General features: G+C 36.5%; 1 protein-coding gene across 1 annotated transcript; it reads right to left on the bottom strand.

Annotated features, from left to right (window-relative positions):
- Nucleotides 1-7,277: 7,277 nt before the first annotated feature.
- LOC121773690 (non-specific lipid-transfer protein 2-like) lies at nucleotides 7,278-8,086 on the bottom strand. Its single transcript, XM_042170594.1, has 2 exons — nucleotides 7,673-8,086; nucleotides 7,278-7,465 (listed from the first exon to the last, which is right to left on the bottom strand). Exons 1-2 carry the CDS (start codon nucleotides 8,017-8,019, stop codon nucleotides 7,456-7,458), a joined length of 357 nt encoding a protein of 118 aa, XP_042026528.1. The 5' UTR covers nucleotides 8,020-8,086; the 3' UTR covers nucleotides 7,278-7,455.
- Nucleotides 8,087-18,701: the final 10,615 nt, after the last annotated feature.

Below are 18,701 nucleotides of genomic sequence, written 5' to 3'. Positions count from 1 at the left end.
AAGCTGTGTGGCTAAAGGGAGTACTTTCTGAACTTAACTTTGTGAAAACTCCTCCTGTGGTATTCTCTGACTCTCAATCTGCTATTCAACTGTGCAAGAATCCTGTTTTCCATGATAGAACTAAGCATATTGATGTAAGATTTCATTACATTAGGGATATTGTAGAAAAAGGTGAAGTTTTTCTTTCTAAAGTACACACAGATAAGAACCCAGCTGATATGGGTACTAAATGCTTACCTCTTGAAAAACTAATTTTCTGCATTAAGTTTTTGCATTTTGATTTTGGATAAGTGCATGTCCCGGGGAAAAAAGACCTCAGTTACCTAATCCACTGTGGTAAGGGTGATGGGTGACTTGAGGCAACAAGTCCTCTTAGACTAATGGGTTTTCAACCCTCTGGTGTCTAGAGGCAACTTGGTGGTTCCCAAAAATGCCAGTGAACTTTGTTCTTTGGGGCTGAGGGGGCTACCATGTAGGCTGTGATGAATTTACACCTTAGCCGTGTGGTGCAAGCTGGTTTCCCATAATGAAGTCCAAGGTGGAGCATGTTGAATATTTGGTGGACTCTCATTTGGGCTGGTTTTAGTTACTGGCCCATGCATTGCTGATTTGGGCCTGGCCCAAGACTCATGACTTCCACTCCAGATTCAGCCACGTGTTCTCCCACTCGGATCATGGCTCTCAGCCGTCGGATTGTAGGGTGTGCTTGTTATGTGTGTGAGTCTCCTGATTCTCTATCTCATTCAATACTCTCACTCTCTCTCTTCGGATATCTCTCTCTCTCTCTCTCAGAGTTCTTTGACTCTTCTTCTTCTTCCCTTCTTCTCCGACGATTCTCTGGTGATTCTGTGTGATCTTGCACGGTTGAAAGTGCTTCAGATCTTGCTACAGTAATAGAGGAAGCAACTATTTCGGTTGCTGGAGTTGGGTGGGAACTAGGGTTTCTGTTTGGAGTGTTTCTGTGCGAGGTTGTTCTCGAACGGTGTAGATCTGAAGTGTAGGAGTCGGTTAGGCCTGGAATCTGGAGTGTGAGGTCAATCACCGGCAGATTCAGCTGTGCTCCTTTGGATCTGTGTTCTGGAGAATAGGCTTGTATCATCGGCGGGTGGCTGAGCCGTTGATTGTTGTTTTCTTTGTGATTTCGTTCGGTATTCTGCCTTTATTGTACCAGATCCGTTTGGATCTATTACCTTGTGATACTAACAAGGTTTTGTTGAGTGTGCAGGGTTATTGATGCTTGTCTTGAATTGATTAAGCACAAGGACTTAGTCTGTAATAGCTATTGTGTATCTTGACTGTAATAGCTAGATCTTTTGTACATATCAGTCGCTTGGTTGATGGTTTGACTGAGCCATCTTGTAACAAGACCAAAGAGGTCTCGGTAAATAGTGAATCCGGAATTCGTCTGATCCCTACAAATATTGCACCACGTCTTGTTTATGCGATGGCGTTTAATGCATCGTAGCCTTCTGTTGTTGTAAAAATGCAGCAGTATTATTCTTTTGGCCTTTTATATGCTCGACGAAATGCGTCAAAAAGAATGCCATTTATATGTTCGACGAAATGTCAGGGAAATGTACACTTAATCAATTTGAAAGTACTTACAAAGTTGAAAAGCAAACGAATTCGACATATTAAAACCTCACAAACACATATGTAATACAAACTATATTTCCATCCACAATTAAAACACCTAGGATAGCTCGTGTTCCTCATCCAAGAAACCTTCACGCCTTTATAAACATGGTTGATCTCTTCGTAGTCGTCCATTCTCAAGGCGACGCCCTGGCCCTTCCCGGCCAGGGCAGCCTTGAGGCGCGCAGCCTTGCCCGAGAAATTGGTGCCAAGGTACGCCTCTATGCACGTGTAGGCCTTGCTCCGTCCGTATCATCTATCGGGAACTCGTCGAAGGTGATCTCGACGTAGGGGTTTAAGAGGAAGGTTAATTTTCGGAAATGTGTTTCGATTGTGGTCCAAAATTGGGCAGGGATCAATCTTTCTAGGGTGGTGATTATGAGGATTAGGCTTCCGATTTGAGCTACTAGAGATTCTAAAAATTCCATGTTTTTTTATGTGTGTGTGTGTGTGTGTGACATGATTAATTATTTAGGTGCACCTATTTATAGGGGAATTGAATTTGTTACTTAGTAATTGGTGTAACGTTTCATGTCTCCTTCGAGGAAGAAGGTTACTTTTGTGGGCTGCAAAAGTGTGGTTTGGTGTTCACATATTGTGTTGGTGGAGTTAAATAAAATTTGTTAACTTTATTCGGAAAGATAGGGGAAGTTTGTGAGCTTTAGTTAGTTTAAGTTTTAGTTTCACTTTCCCAACCGAAAGGTCTTTCCTAAATTGAAAGAATATGGTGGGAGATTCTATTTGGAAATTATTGTAATTTTATTAATGTGTATACGAATTGAGGGAGAATTTATTTGGATTCCTTGCTTGTGGGAACTGAATATTTTTAAGGGGAAATTGTCTAATAATTTTTATATAATATTTTAACCGTTACATGGTGAAAAAATCACAGTGTACGTAGTTTATTGATGTGTCGCGTATATATATTTAAGAATTGAAGAGATTGGTTAAATGTAATAAACGTTGTATGTTTGCCACATCAGACTTAATTATCCCAAATCCGAGATAATGGGGTAATTGAAAAAATGTCAAACCTATGATATGATCGACATTCATCTGAAGTTGCGGAATTGACCAGAAATTAATTAAATTTAATAGTTATTTTGATAATTTATACATCAATAATTTTATGTATATTCACGTTCCAAAAATAAAGTAGAAAGTGAAAAGTGACGTGCATGGATTTGAGTGGATTCTTTTCTTGTGGAAATTGAATATTTGTTTTAATTATAGCACTAAACAATTGTAGGAATATATATGCACGTTCCAAAAATATACTAATAGAAAGTGAAAAGTAAAAATAAACAAAATATATGTCGGAATTTCCACGAGGGTACTTGTGGATTTATGATTTTACGTGGATTCATTCCTTGTGAGAATCTGATATTTTTGTTTATTATAAATATACCAATTATTGTATGTATGCACGTTTCAAAAATAAAATAATTGAAAGTAGAATATAAAAAAATGTGTCTCAATTTCCACGTATGTGCTTGAGCCACTTTTTGACCGAATGTTTACGTAGTGAAATGTCATGTTGCTTTTGAGTATGGATTCCAACTTTTTTTTAAATAATTAGATAACGTATTGTCTAATGTTAGGATATAACACGTATTTAATTTTAACACGTTCCCATAATTATTTCTTGAAGAAAAAGTAATAGAGTTTCTATATGAAACGAACAATTGATTACTACACATTGTGGATTTATGACGTGTACGTAGTTAAAAAAGAAGTACTTGTACTATATAAAACTTTAAAAAAATAAATTATGAAAATCGGCTCAGTTAAATATATATGTAATTTAAGTGATAGTGGATCCACGATGGACAGATGCAATTCATTCTTTAATAAAATGCTTTAGCTTTTTTTATTAAAACTTCTAAGATGTCGCGAAAGCAAAAATCGGACGGCCTTTGGTTTTGTCTGAATTATATTTTATTGTATTAGTCAAAATTATATTGGAGTGTTTGTATATTGGTACTATATAGAATCTTTTTTTAAAAAGGATTCAACATTTATATAGAATCTTAATTAATGAAAATAACTCAAACATTTATGCATATCTGTAAACAGCGTTATGTTAGTCATATTTAAATTTAATAGTGCTCAAACTAGAAATACAGGCTTTTGTTATCAATAATTGCATGGTACATGCGCATGCCGCAAATGTACTCGTATGAATTAAAATTACAATTATTAGTGTAATAAAAATATGTTATTTAAAATCATTTATTACCCTTAATGAAACCTTAGATGGTTGTTATATGGCGTGTGGTTAGGGTATATTAAAAAAACCGAGCACATTCTTATATTAATTCATTGGATTTTAAGATTTTTCGGATACAATTTTACATGTGGCATTATATTATAAATTAAATTAAATGAAAAAAATAGGTAATGATAATTATATAATTTATTTCTTATATTTTGGTTACTATGTAATCTAAATTTATGTTAATTTTGCAGTTTTCATATAATTTACGCATATTATATAATCTAAATTTCAGTTTACCGTATATTTTAATTCCTTTTTCACATTAATATTTTGATCTAATGAGTGTTATATACTAAAGGGCTAGTTTCACCTAGTGCACCCCTGGCGTGGTTAGTTTAATTTTATAATATTATTAACTAGGACTATATACTTACTTATAAGTTATAATAAATGTTAATTAAGGTTTACATCCATAAATCCCAAGAAGCCAACTACCAAACGTGCCCAACCCCACCAAGATTTTGTGACACATTCTTCATTGCATATAACTATGTGCCTTTAGTCCCTTTAATACATTCATTACAAAACGGCAAAACCATACACCACAAATTTTCTTTCACCCCAAATTTGAAACAATGAAGAAAAAGAAGAGGCAACAACAACCTCTATAAGAATTCAAGTGCTCTCTCTTGCTCTCTATCAATCGGAAAAACCTCAAACACCTTCTCCACGGCCATGCTCCGCGCCACGGTAAGGCAATTGATGATATCATTTTATACACGACGCTTACTCTCAGGATATTATTTGCAGCTGCGGCCGCGTAAAATAAGGATGTGGCATATTCCACTTGTAGTTCCAAGCTATTGGAGACTTTCATATGGTATAAATATTGAAGTTGCTTCAATTTAGAAATTCGATATAACTTACTCATATTGAAATCTATGTTTGTATTTCATTTGAAGTCTTTGCAATCATTGTCGAATCTTTGATCTTCTACTAATTGAAAATGTAATTATCTAGTCACATATATTTAGAGTAGGGATCTTTGTCAATAATAATTATTCATTGATTGAAGACTTAGTGATGGTGTGTTATAAATAGCGTACACAAAAAAAGCAATTGAAGAGATAAACCGATACATGATTTTTAGGAAACCCCAAGAAAGGGAAAAATTTATGGAGGGATTCTTAAACCCTATGTCACATAAAAATACACTATTTTTGTCATTTTGGTTTGTTTCATAAAGCGTTTTTTTGCAGCGGAAACAATCAAATTATGCATTAGAAAATTGTTTGCAAAGAAATTTCGGTAACAACAAATAACTTTTTTTTAACAACAAATGACTTAACTGGTTGTGGTTGCTAATATATTGGATTACAAAAAAAAACCTAATGGGCTCCAAGACTTAACGTAATAATACCAATAGCCCGGCTGGCCCACGGGATAAGGATCACAAATTAAATGGAGATTTTATTCATATCAATAATTCAATATCATGCTATATTTAACGTTTGAACAGTGGCGGATTTAGGATTTTTGATGGTGCGGTGCTAAAATAATTACAGCGACATATTCGAATAAGGCCATTTGTTCTCTTTGTCATTTTTTCTGAATTAGAATCTTTATCTTTTTTTTATTAAATCCTTCAGTGTAAATAAAAATAAATAATTTTTCTATTGTTATTACTTAGATGATTTCTGCTACTATTTAAAAAGGAGGTTCTTTATGTTATGAATAATTTGTTTTATGTTATCTTCATTTTATTTGAAATGAATGTGCTTAAATTTATGTATTATGGGAAATCTACTTCAACTTTTGCATAGTGTGTTATCTTTTAAAAAAATCGTCTTTAAGTTCCGATCAGTTTACTTTAAAAGTCCAATAGTCTTAAACAATTAATTCAAATTGAATTCATCCATTATAGATGATAGATTCTGTAATTAGATTTTAATTTGTTTTTTCTTAATATTTTGTTTTAAAAGTATGAAAAGTCATATATAAACTTTACTATTTATTAAATAATAGCTACATAAATATCTGTTAAAAACAAAGTAATGAAACAAAATATAAATGAAAACAAAATTAAAGAAATTACAAACTAAGAAGGCAAATGAAATAGTGTAGGAATGAAAACAAACATAAATTGAAAAGGACAAGTCAAGTTTATGTATCAATGAAAATAAATTTATATAGTATAAAAAAATAGAGTACACAATAAAAATATAGTAATTGAATTGAAAAGGATAAATGAGTATCAATGAAAAATCGTGATGGGCCAATGAATTTTCACAAAAGTTAAAACACATAATATTTAAAAAATTGTTTTGACAAGGGACCGAACCTGGATGTAGCTGAGGAAAAGAAGCTTTAAAGTTTCAACTGCTAGGCTACTAACGCCAATTGTTATCTTGTCCACTAATACTATATTAAACCGAAATATTTTGGGGTACAGTCGTACCCCCTTTTCCCAGTGTGCATCCGCCGCTGCGTTTGAGCATATTTATATGATTGAAGTATTGTTAGTGTAGAATGAAGTTCATCTCATTAAAGAGAAAAAAATTATCAAAAATGGAAGTTGTCTATTTTTATAAAATGGACAAAAATAACAAAAGTAGTGTATTTTTATTGGACAAGGAATTATGAAAATCATAGTGCACTAAAATCATAGTGCTTATGAGATTTATATTATTGAATACATATATATGGTCATGTAATGTTTTTTTTTATTGTTTTTCGTAAATTGTTTCGTGTTTGATTTCGTATAGATTTAAAAATTGTTTTATATAAGTGGTAGTATCACTTGTTTTGGTATATTTAAGACATTTTCCAAAATAAATTATTTTCTACATTTTGTACGTGTATTTAATTTAAGATCAATGTACTTAAGTCAATTAAATTTCGAACTAAATAGCACGATGAATCATTAAAACCATTTATGAAGTACGTAGAATCTAGTTAACGATGATGCTGTGTCGTACTTGTAATTTTAATACATGCGTTAATGAATTCATTAATTAATAAATTTCTTTCTCTTCGGGTTTGTATACTAGCTGGCTCTAGTTTTTATTTTTGTAGAACGAAACTCCAAAAAGTATTAGTATAAAATTTCTCTAGTCACATAAAATATAGTAATTTTTATTTTATTTTCGATAGAGAATTTTTAGTCAGTAATTAATGATAATTATAAATATATTATTTTATTTGGTTTGCTACTTATTTTAGCTTCATGTAAAAAATATTTAGTTGCAATTAGACTCCGAAAATATGGTAAGTGATTAATATATATAACAAAAAATATAATATTTTGATTAAATTATTTTCAGTTGATTATTCCAAAAATATGGCATGTGATTTTTTAAAATTCCAATTTTTTTGTTATAAATGTTAATCATGGAAGAGAAAGAAACGAAATGCAAATATAGAGTTTAAAGAGGACGATAATAAATCACACATTCAAAAAGTAACTGATACATCACCATTAAGCTAGATCTACGCATCAAGTTCATATTCACTAACACAGTGAAATAGAACTTGATTTATTTATTTATATATTAATATTACATCATGTAGATCGGATGTTGCATCATTGCTCACCATTTAGCTCAGTTCACCCTGCACACACAAAAAAATATTAAATAAAAAATGGTTAAAAGGATATATATGAATAGAATCATTACTATATTATGGTTAGTATTAGTTAGTTAGTTAAAAATGCGACAAATTTTTTGGTGGCTAGCTAAAATTAAAATTAGCATAACCAAATTAAAAAATATCAAAAGTTCGTGTATTTAAAAGCAAATATCGCGCGAAAGTAGTTACTTAGAGCAGTCAGTGGAAGGGCTGATTTTGTAGGGAATGCTGACGCCGCACTGGCTGGGGAGGGCGGCGGCCTTGTTGTAGTCCAAGCCGGTGTACGAGCCGGCCAGGGATTTGAGGCAGCCGCAGACGCTCTGGCGGTCGGGGGTGGTCTGGGCGGCGTTGTAGAGCCCCTTGACCCCACTGCAGCAGCTTCCCATTGGGCCTTTGTTCGTCACGTACGGAATGCATGGGTTCAGGTAAGACACCACTTGGCCACACCCGACCGCCGCCTCGCTTGGTGGCGCAACCGCCATCATCGTCACGGCGGCGATCAGGAGCATGCCCATTGCCTTCATTGTGGAAGCCATGTATTGCTATAGAGATTTTTTTTAGAAATTAGATTATAAAATAAGGGTTATTTTTTTTGTATGTGAGAGTTTGAGTGAGTGAAATGCATAATGTTTGAGGTTCCTTTTATAGGGAATTTTTTTGGTGAAGTGTTGATTGAACGTGTAATTGGGATTTATGGTAGGAGTTTACAGTTGGGATGATGAATTAATTTGTGCATGACTAATTATGCTCACTGATTGATTAACACTAGTTATTTTTATGCCACGTGTAACGTAACGCTCTAGATTGCACTATCATATTTGTTGACGGTTAGTTCTTTTACTTTATTTTTGGAAAAGAATCAAGTATTGAGAACTTTGGTAAATATGGATACTAGCTCTTTTAATTAGCAATAAAGGTTGGGTTAGTATGTGTGATCAAGTTACATTTATTTCTTGCTTAACTAATTATGGTATGTAACGGGTTGGTATTTTTTTTCATGAAAATCAATGAGATAAGAAATCTAAGTGTTTCACTAAGATTTTGAATAGCATCCCGAATTCGCCTCTTCCTCGGACAAAGACAATCAAATGATTCCCAATCACGTTCCTTGCAAATCGGACCATTCTTATAATAGTACAAAAAAGAAATTCTAAATATTCGACATCTTTTTCTTTGAGTAAGACCTGATCAATTCAAGCGACTGTGTGTCAGACTGGACACACCGTTACCGATCTAGTACAATTTTTTTTTTTTATAATTAATAGTTGTGCAAATTAAGTCTTTGTCATCAAAACAAGTCTTTTGACATAATACTAGTAATATTCAATATAATGGACATGATATACTATATGTATATGTAAGTTGCTGATAATGGAAATCACACTATGCAAGGTGGTAGACAGATCTAGAAAAACTGCAAGTCTAAAATTTCTGCCACGTTAGACAAAATATATTAGTGTTGAGTTATTGGCCTAATAAATGATGGGAGTTACTCATCATTTCAATTGTGTATTCACACACATGTCGACATATATGTGCACAAAATGGAAAACTGTCACATTCTTCATTTAATGGCCAAAGCAAAAATCTAGTTGAGCAATCAGTGATCATATATATATGTTCACTCTCTAGATTATTTTTTGGATGACAAGTTTGCTTTTAAGTCATATAGTATATAATAAATTTTATAAAATAAAAGAATGACTATTTGAATAATAATATGATCTAACGGACTCATAAAAGTTAATCAATCCATTATTATCTCCAACTATTGCAAAATTCAAAAATTTCATTACTACGAACCATATAAAAATCGTAACACGTTAACCAGGTGGCAACGAAGATCGATCTACAAAAAATAAAATAAAAATAGAACACAAGAGAGGAGAATAGACGTCGAACTAAGGTTTTTGTGAGAGAAATCATTTTGTCCCACTAGTCCATGAAAGGAGTCCATCATATTTTTGGGTACGATTTTTAACAAAACTGGATTAAAAAATTTAACAAAACTGACTTCACTTCATTGGCTGACAGACTGAAATGATAAAAAAAAAGACTTTTATTGTCGAATGGAGAGAGTATTTCTCTCATAATTACTTAGAAAAGACCAAGATGTTATTTATAATCGGATGTCATCTCTAATTAAAAGACCTAACTCTATGCGATTCAACTCTCTTATAATTCTTGTGGTCGTCTTGTGCCGACGGGCCTTTATGAATAGGCCGGTATCAGTTTTCTTCAAGCTTTCCTTTCTTCCAAATAATTGCCTGAATCATAATGACCTTCCAAACTAACTAGGTGGATGATTTTAATCACTCTCATTTTATTTTCACATATTACAATTGCAATTGGTATAAATAAATATAGTAGGTATATATTTATATGGAGTATATAGTTGCATGCACGTAAGGTTGCATTAATTCGTTATTTCAACATTATGTTACATCATATTTATTCATTGGATTGATGTGTCAACTATACCATACATGATAAAAACATCGCACCAACCTTTTCATTAATACTCATTTTATCCCCCTAAATACGAAACATTTATTTTTAGGCACGAGATTTTACGTAATGTTATTTTGTGAGTTAAGTGGAGAGAATAAAGTAGACACATGAGAGAAAAAGTCGAGATGATGTGTTTTCATTTTAAAACATGTTACATTTTTAGTAGGACTATTCAGAATGAAAACATTTCATTTTTAATAGGATTGAATATATAATTTATACGTAGCGTATATTTGGATTGTGACTACGAATTTACTTTTGTCACTTTTAAAAAAATATGGCTCGTTGTTGGTCGACTACACGTACGTATTAAGGTACAATTGTACAATGCGAAATTGTTTGTAGGAAACTATATTATCAAGAAATTAACAAGATTTGGTACATGAATAAAGTGGCTTCCAATATCATTTTTTTATGTTTCAGGTGGCAACGACAATGAGATATTTAGACAATTACACTTGGAGCTCTCAATTTAAAGTCCCACGAGGATGTGTATGTTTTCATTAAATAATTACATAAATATTAGTACTAGTTTGGTCTATATATTGTAATTATAGTTTCGAATTAAATGACCTTTTGTCTGACTATAATTTTAATATTAAAACCCTTTTGTAAGTATTAGTATTACATAGATATATATCAAATGAAATCGAAGTCAAATACGCCTCCCGTCCCAAAAGAATATACCATTTGGGTCTGATACTGGTTTAATACTAAATTGATAAAGTAAGAGGTAGAGAAATCAAATAATTAAAGTATTGTTAGTGAAGAATGGGTCTCACCTCATTAAAGATAAAAGAATTTTCTTAATTAGAAAGTGCATATTCTTGTGGGACAGACTAGACTATACTAGAAATTAAAAAATGCATATTCTTGTGGAACGGAGAAAATATAATTTATACAATTGTGCTAATATGAGAAATAGTATATGTTTACACGAGTTTGAATGACAAGACAAGATTGATAAAATAATTTAATTAATAATAAATATTTAATTACAATTCGTGATGCATAAATTGACACTCTAATTAAAAAATTACGACCCTTTAGACTCTATGGATGAGGCCCAATACATAAATGAAACAATACGTATAAACAGATGTTATAGTTTGGATATTGTGTTCATAGCCCAAAACAAAAAAATTGTGACAAATAGGCCCATTTTCGTTCTTGATCCAAAATACTAGTAGTAAACAGAATTCTAACAATATATATAACTGTGAAATAAAATTCAAAACACCCAAATCAAAATCTCATACATCATAATAGTAATCCAATCCAATCACTTCTCCAAAATTCTAACTCCATCACTATCTCGACATCGTAATAGTAAGCTTCAGAACACTTTTAAAATTCGTATAAAATACCAAAATTATTCCAATATTTATAATTTTTAAGACCAATATCCATATTATTGATAAATAAGTTTCCTCATTAAAACAATAACTACTCATCACAAGCAAATTGGTTCAAGTCAAACTCCACCTTTTATGTGAAGAAACTTTGTTAAGAGAGTTTGAACAAATATTCATTAAATTAAAATTTTCAATAGATATATAATACTCCGTATGTTTATTATATCTGGTCGTCAAACCACAACTAAATTTTAAATTAAAATAAAAAAGTTGCTAGGAAGAATTGAAATATAAAAAGAAAAGAAAAGCATATATACTTGAATGAAAGTTAGCCTTCACAAGATTAGCATATTTATAAAGTTAGCCCACAAGATAAGCATAATAAAGTATTAAAGGGAATGAGATCCTATTCTGTGCAGAAAATGAGCCCATACTTTTCCTTTTTTATTAAAAGTATTTTCATTTAATCTTAAAAAATACTATTACGAATTAATTAAGTTATAAATAATGATCATATAATAACTCAGCCAAACTTACGCCATCTAAAAGATTTAAACTTTCGTTTACGTTGCAGAATGATTATCTTTTTTTTTATCACTAATTGAATATATAATCATAGTAATTAAATATTAGTACTCTTTTTTGTCCATATCTTCTCATGTTGGAAAGTTGGAAATAAACTAATTGAATATACATGTGATCAATGAAAATCAACACAAGAAAGGAATTGATCACACTACCATTTATAGAATATCCTAGTCCAAAATTATAACTTAATGTAGTGTTCTAGTCTAAAATTGTAACTTACCATAAGTAGCACATACTACAAGAGTAGGGATCTCAATCTAGCTGGTAACCCGCGGGTCGATCCAAATAACCCGGTAAAATCATAGGGTTAGAGCCAGAAAATCATAGGGTTATGCGGGCTGGCCCGGGTGGGTTGCGGGTTAGCCCATGGGTTAAGCATTTAAAATAAAAATATAATTAAAATTTTGGGTTATATACTTACATTAAGTATGTATGGTAATTACAATATTAAACGCAACATTTATATGAAGTATATATGGTAATCATGTCTTCTTTCTCAAATTGAAAGTTAGTGTTATATGGAATATAAATGTTATTAATATTTACTCATATTAAACGCCGCATTACGTTTTTCCTCTCGAAGACAATCATACGGTTGAAGCTTCAAAAGTTATTGATGTAGAAGAATGTCATTCAACTCCATAGAGTTTATATATACTATCTTTTTCAACTACTTAGAATTTTTTTTTGGGTATACAAAAGAATGTCATGCAACCCTTTGAAATGCATGATTCCCGTTAAATTGTGTCGGATTCACGTGTGCTACTAATTAGCTATATGTTTATGTATTTTGTTTCAATTTTCAATTGCTATTATTTTTTTTCTCTTGATCACTTTGATAATACTTACTATTTGCGACAATCTGTTTTTTTATAAGTTAGAATATTGGATTGGATAGAAAGTAACACATAAGATCACTAATAGCCCGTGGGTTAGCTCGAAACCCGAAGATTTAGGGTTAGGGCCGAAAATTTATGACCTGAAAAATTCACAACCCGAATAACCCGCACCCAAATGGCCCGAACCCGAGCGGGTTAACCCAATTGACATCCCTATATAAGAGCATGTAGTGCTTGGGTGATAAATTTATGAAAGTTCTTCTGCACAACTCTGTACTACAGTTGCAGAAAGAGATGATTATGGAAATGTAGAGAGTTGGTGATGCACGATCTTGTGCATGATCTCGCATGTTGGATTTGTGTTTCTTCTAATAATACAGAAGGCAGGAGCCGAGTGAGATACATGATTCATAATGAAGAAAGTCGTATTCCAAAAGAAGAGGCATAATATTTGCGTACACTACTGTTCGTGGGAAACATTTATGGAAACATGTTTGCAGATTTGGAGCATCTACATGTTTTAATTCTTGATGATTGATGGAGTACGTACTAAACAAGCCCAATAGCAGTGACGGCCCATCAGCCCAAAGCCCAAGGAAGAGTATCAGTTCGGCATTACCAAAGAGTTCGGCCCCAGCCGCATTACCAAAGAGTTCGGCCCCAGCCTACAGCTCGGTAAAAGCCGACCAATCAGTTCGGCATTACCAAAGAGTTCGGCCCCAGCCTACAGCTCGGTAAAAGCCGACCAATCAAGCTCTACTCTCAGATCGGCAAAAGCTGCTCGGTCATAGTTCAGAAGTTCGGTCTCAGTATTCGACCGAACTGGGAGATAGTGGACTCATGCAGAACCTCCACGACCTCCACTACACGATCTATTTAGTGGTGTCAACTCATGCAGGATCTCATGCAGGATAGCGGACCAAACAAAGAGATAGTGGACCCATGCAGGATCTCATGACCTCCACGACATCCACTACCTAGTTAGTGGTGATGCAAGCCACGACCTAGTTAGTGGTGATGCAAGCCACGATCTTAGTTCAATGTATAAATAGAACTTAGATCAGATAGAAAAGCTCTAGACATCAAATAACATATAGCAAGTCTGTATTTGTAAGCTGGTAAACCAGATCAAGCAATACAATCTTGCCCTCCTTTCTTCCCGTGGACGTAGATTTACCTCAGTAAATCGAACCACGTAATTCCTTGTGTCGTGATCTATATTCATTACCTGCATTTACTACCATCAAAAATTCGCCAAACCATCACTGGCGCCGTCTGTGGGAAACAGAGAACCAAATTTGTGATAAAGCGAATTTTTGACCCTTTTTCCACCCAAAAAAAAAAAAATGCATACCAGATCACATAACACCCATAATACCGTTCATGATAACCATGAGGAAGCTAGTCCAGCCCGCAGGTCTGGAAAACAGCCTCGGGAGAAATCTACTTCCAGTTCTCACGGAGAAGGAACAAGCCGCTCAAAGACTCATCGCACCGAGTCTTCCCAGCAGCCCGATTTGAACGAGGCTGTCAAGTTGTTTTTGGCCGAGAAGCAGGAAGAGTTCTTAATTTTCCTGCAAAAGGGCCAAAAGCCGGAGACGAAAACGGTGGATTCTCCCTCCTCATCCAGACATGAAAGTCACTACCGCAGTAGTGCCGTGTCTTCCAGGAAGAAGAATCCTCAACCCCGACATGTTCCTGTTCCTCCTCGGTACCGGAATCACAGGAGAACTCCATCTCCTCCATACCGAAGAGATGTCGGGTTCGCCATGTACGGAGCATTGAAGACTCCGTTCTCGGACGATATCACTCGAACTCCCTTGCCACAGAACTACCGAACTCCGTCGATGACTTATGACGGGTTAGAGAATCCTCATGACTTCCTGGGACGCTATCAGTATAACATGGCGAACCAGGGTCTCAATGAGGTCCATATGTGCAAGCTGTTTCCCGAGCTGCTTATCGGGAACGCAAGAAGGTGGTTCGATAGCCTCCCCCAAGGCAGCATTAGATCTTACCGAGATCTAATGGATGCTTTCCACAGGAGGTTCTTTCAGAAAGCGGAAGCCCGAATCACTTCGGCTCAGCTGCTTTCTATACGTCAAGGTCGCGACGAAAAGATCAGCGACTTTATGACGAGATTCCACAAGGAATGCCTACAAGTAGATGATCTCAATGATCTACTTGTCATTTCGGCATTCCAAAATGGAATCCTGCCCGGAGCTCTCTACAGAAAGCTCGTGGAATGCAGTCCGCAAACAGCTCAAGAGATGTGGGACATTGCGGACCAGTTCTCCCGTGCCGATGAGGCAGACCGTCGCAAACGGTCTTTAGACAGCTCATCCCGAGGAGACAGGAGAAAGCCCGATCATAGCGATCAGGGACATCCTCGCCGAACTCCTTTTGGCGATCAGGGACATCTTCGCCGAACTCCTTTTGAAAGGATTCAAAGGGCTCCGGTGCAAGACCGATTGGGGCCACGTCTCAATCCTGAGAAGCCGCCCGCTCAGTTCGTACCATTGAACAAGTCGAGAGCGGAAATTTTCGAACTGCATTCCGATATGTTCGAAAAACCAAAGCGGATGACGAAATCGGCCGCGCGTCGACCTCAGGATCAATATTGCTCCTTCCATCAAGACCACGGTCACGATACCGAGGAGTGCCGACATTTGGCTGCAGGTATTGATGCTCTTGTGAAAGCAGGGACGTTAAAAAAATACCAAAGCAAGCAGCCGAAAAAGAACAAAAAGCAAAGAGGTGCAAACTGCGCTCCTCAGGATCTGAAAAAGCAACAGGACCCTGAAGACGATGACGAGCTGCAATATGATGGAGTAATCCTGACTATTGATGCTCTCCCTGCCGGGAAGACTAAATCGTCCCTGAAGTCAGAGCGCAGAGGCTTCAATCGAGAGGAGCCAACGTATAAAAGGCTGAAGCAGGACGAAGTGATTACATTTTCAGATGCAGATCCCGTCCCGGCCATCTCTCCTCATCAAGACGCTATTGTCATCCAAGCCGGAGTGGCAAACAAACTGATCCACAGAGTGTTTGTGGATACCGGAGCGTCAGTCAGCATTCTTTTTAAAGAATGTTTCGATAAACTAGAAGTGGATCCAGCTCGGCTCAGTCCGGCTCCACTTCCTCTGAAAAGTTTCGCCCAGGAGGACACCCGCCCTGAAGGTATTATCAGCCTTCCGATCACGGTGGGAAAAGCGCCTACAAGCTCCAGTACGATGATCGAGTTCTTTGTGGTAAAAGCTCGGTCCCCGTACAACATCATCTTGGGAAGAGACTGGCTCAACGCAGTTCGGGCCGTTTGCTCTACTTATCACCTCACCATCAAGATTCCCACTAAAGGTGGGATAGCGGTCATCCGAGGTGATCAAAAGAGAGCAAAAGAGTGTCTGCAGATTGCGCTTAAAAGTGCCGAGCAATCAGATCGGCATCATCAAGCATAGCAATCACAGCAGCCGGAGTCTGAGGCAAGCGAAATGACCGAAGTCACACCAGAGTCGAACTCAATGACCGTTCAGTTATACGAAGATGATCCATCCAGAACGGTCAAAATCGGTTTCGCGGGAACGCCTCTACTCCGGGAAAAGACCATCCAGCTCCTCAAGGAGTACAAAGATGTCTTTGCATGGTCTCCGTTGGACATGACCGGAGTGCCCCCTGAGGTAATCACTCATCGGTTAAATATTGATCCTTCAGTCCGGCCTATAAAACAGAAGCAAAGACTCTTTGCGGCAGAAAGAAATCAAGTCATCCATGACGAAGTCCGCCAATTATTGAAAGCGGATGTATTATTCGAGGTGAAATATCCTTCTTGGGTGGCCAATCCTGTGATGATCAAGAAAAAAGAAGGAGGATGGCGGATGTGCATAGATTTTACCGATCTAAACAAGCACTGTCCTAAAGATTGCTATCCCCTTCCGAACATAGATAAAAAAGTAGAAGCTTTGATCGGCTTCGAAATTTTCTGTTTTCTTGATTTATACAAAGGCTACCACCAAGTTTTAATGGATGAGAATGATGCTTCAAAAACGGCTTTCATTACTGACTTCGGCATCTTTGCTTATAAAAAGATGCCATTCGGTTTAAAGAATGCCGGAGCCACATATCAAAGGATGGTAGATAAGCTTTTTCGGCATTTGATAGGAAAAGAGGTTGAAGTGTATGTCGACGACATAGTCGTCAAAAGCAGAAGCACTTCGGAGTACGAAGACAACCTCAAATCCACCCTCGACGTGCTCAAAAAAGCCAACCTCAAACTCAATCCCCAAAAATGTACCTTTTTGGTAGATTCGGGAAAGTTTCTGGGTTGTTGGGTTTCAAAGGACGGACTCAAGGCAAATCCCTCAAAAGTTCAAGTTGTTCAGAACATGGCGATGCCGAAGTCCATACATGATGTGCAAAGGCTAACTGGATGTCTAGCCGCACTGAATAGATTCCTTTCCCAAGCAGCCGAAAAGCAACTGCCGTTCTTCAAAGTGTTGAAAAAGGCACCAAAGTTTGAGTGGGGAGCCGAGCAGAAAAAGGCTTTTGACGAGCTCAAAAGTTATTTAGCCAAGCTTCCAATTCTCTCTGCTCCAACAGATGCCGAAGTGATATTCTTATACTTAGCGGCATCAGATCAAACCATTAGCGCGGTGCTTGTACGAGAAGAAGGCCTAAAGCAGCTTCCCATCTACTTTACAAGCCGAGCATTAAGAGGTCCAGAAACAAGGTATCAACCTCTGGAAAAAATTGCTCTGGCATTAGTAAATGCAGCAAGGAGACTGCGGCCATACTTCTATGCTCACAAGGTATGCGTCTTAACCGATCTGCCACTTCGGCAAGTTTTGACCAAGCCAGAAGCATCAGGCAGAATCGTCAAATGGGCCATAGAGTTGGGAGAACACTCAATAGAATATCTACCTCGGAAAGCCATCAAGGGACAAGCCTTGGCAGATTTTCTTGCGGAGGCAAAGTTCGATCAAGCAATCCCTGTTATTGCCGAACAAGAAAATCCTGCCAATGACGAACTAACACAGCCCCAGGAATCCGAAGTAGAACCGCCGGACTGCTGGAGTGGATTCGTAGATGGAGCTTCGAATAAGACGGGAAGTGGAGCTGGTATTCTACTTATCGCTCCCGACGGACACGAGGTAACTTATTCACTTCGGTTCTTATTCCCAACTACTAATAACGAAGCCGAATACGAAGCCCTCCTTGCCGGACTTCAATTAGCCCAAAGTCTATTTGTCAAATCTCTCAAAATCCATTGTGATTCACAACTCATAGTGAATCACATGCTGGGTACAAGTGAAGCCCGAGATGAGAGGATGAAAAAATACTTGGACAAAGCGCAAAGCATTAGCCGAAGTTTCTCTTATTTTCGGATAATCCGCATTCCCAGAGCGGAAAACAGCCGAGCAGATACTTTAAGTAAGTTGGCCTCATATCCGAGCTCAAAAGTGGAGGAATTACTACACCGAAGCATTGATGAAGCTGAGGTACATTCAGTAACCAGCTCGCCGAACTGGATGACGCCGATCTTACAGTATCTAGATCAAGGACAACTGCCCGAGGATAAGAGAGAAGCTCGGAAAATCACATGCCGAGCACTTCGGTATGAACTTCATGAAGGAGTCCTATACAGAAAGTCCTACCTTCAACCGTTATTGCGATGTGTAGGACCAGAAGAAACGGACTACATCCTTAGAGAAGTTCATGAAGGATCTTGCGGTAGCCACATCGGAGCTAGAGCTTTAGCTAAAAAAGTTCTGAGATGGGGATATTATTGGCCAACTTTGGTACAAGAAGCAGTGCAGCTCGTCAAGACATGTACGAAGTGCCAAATTCATGCAAATATCCCAAGGATGCCGCAGACCGATCTATGTGCTATGCAAAGCCCTTGGCCTTTTATGCAATGGGGCATAGACA

This window comes from Salvia splendens, chromosome 17 (genome assembly GCF_004379255.2).
Source record: "Salvia splendens isolate huo1 chromosome 17, SspV2, whole genome shotgun sequence".
Lineage (NCBI taxonomy): Eukaryota > Viridiplantae > Streptophyta > Magnoliopsida > Lamiales > Lamiaceae > Salvia > Salvia splendens.
This window is presented reverse-complemented; position numbering and strand designations above follow the sequence as displayed.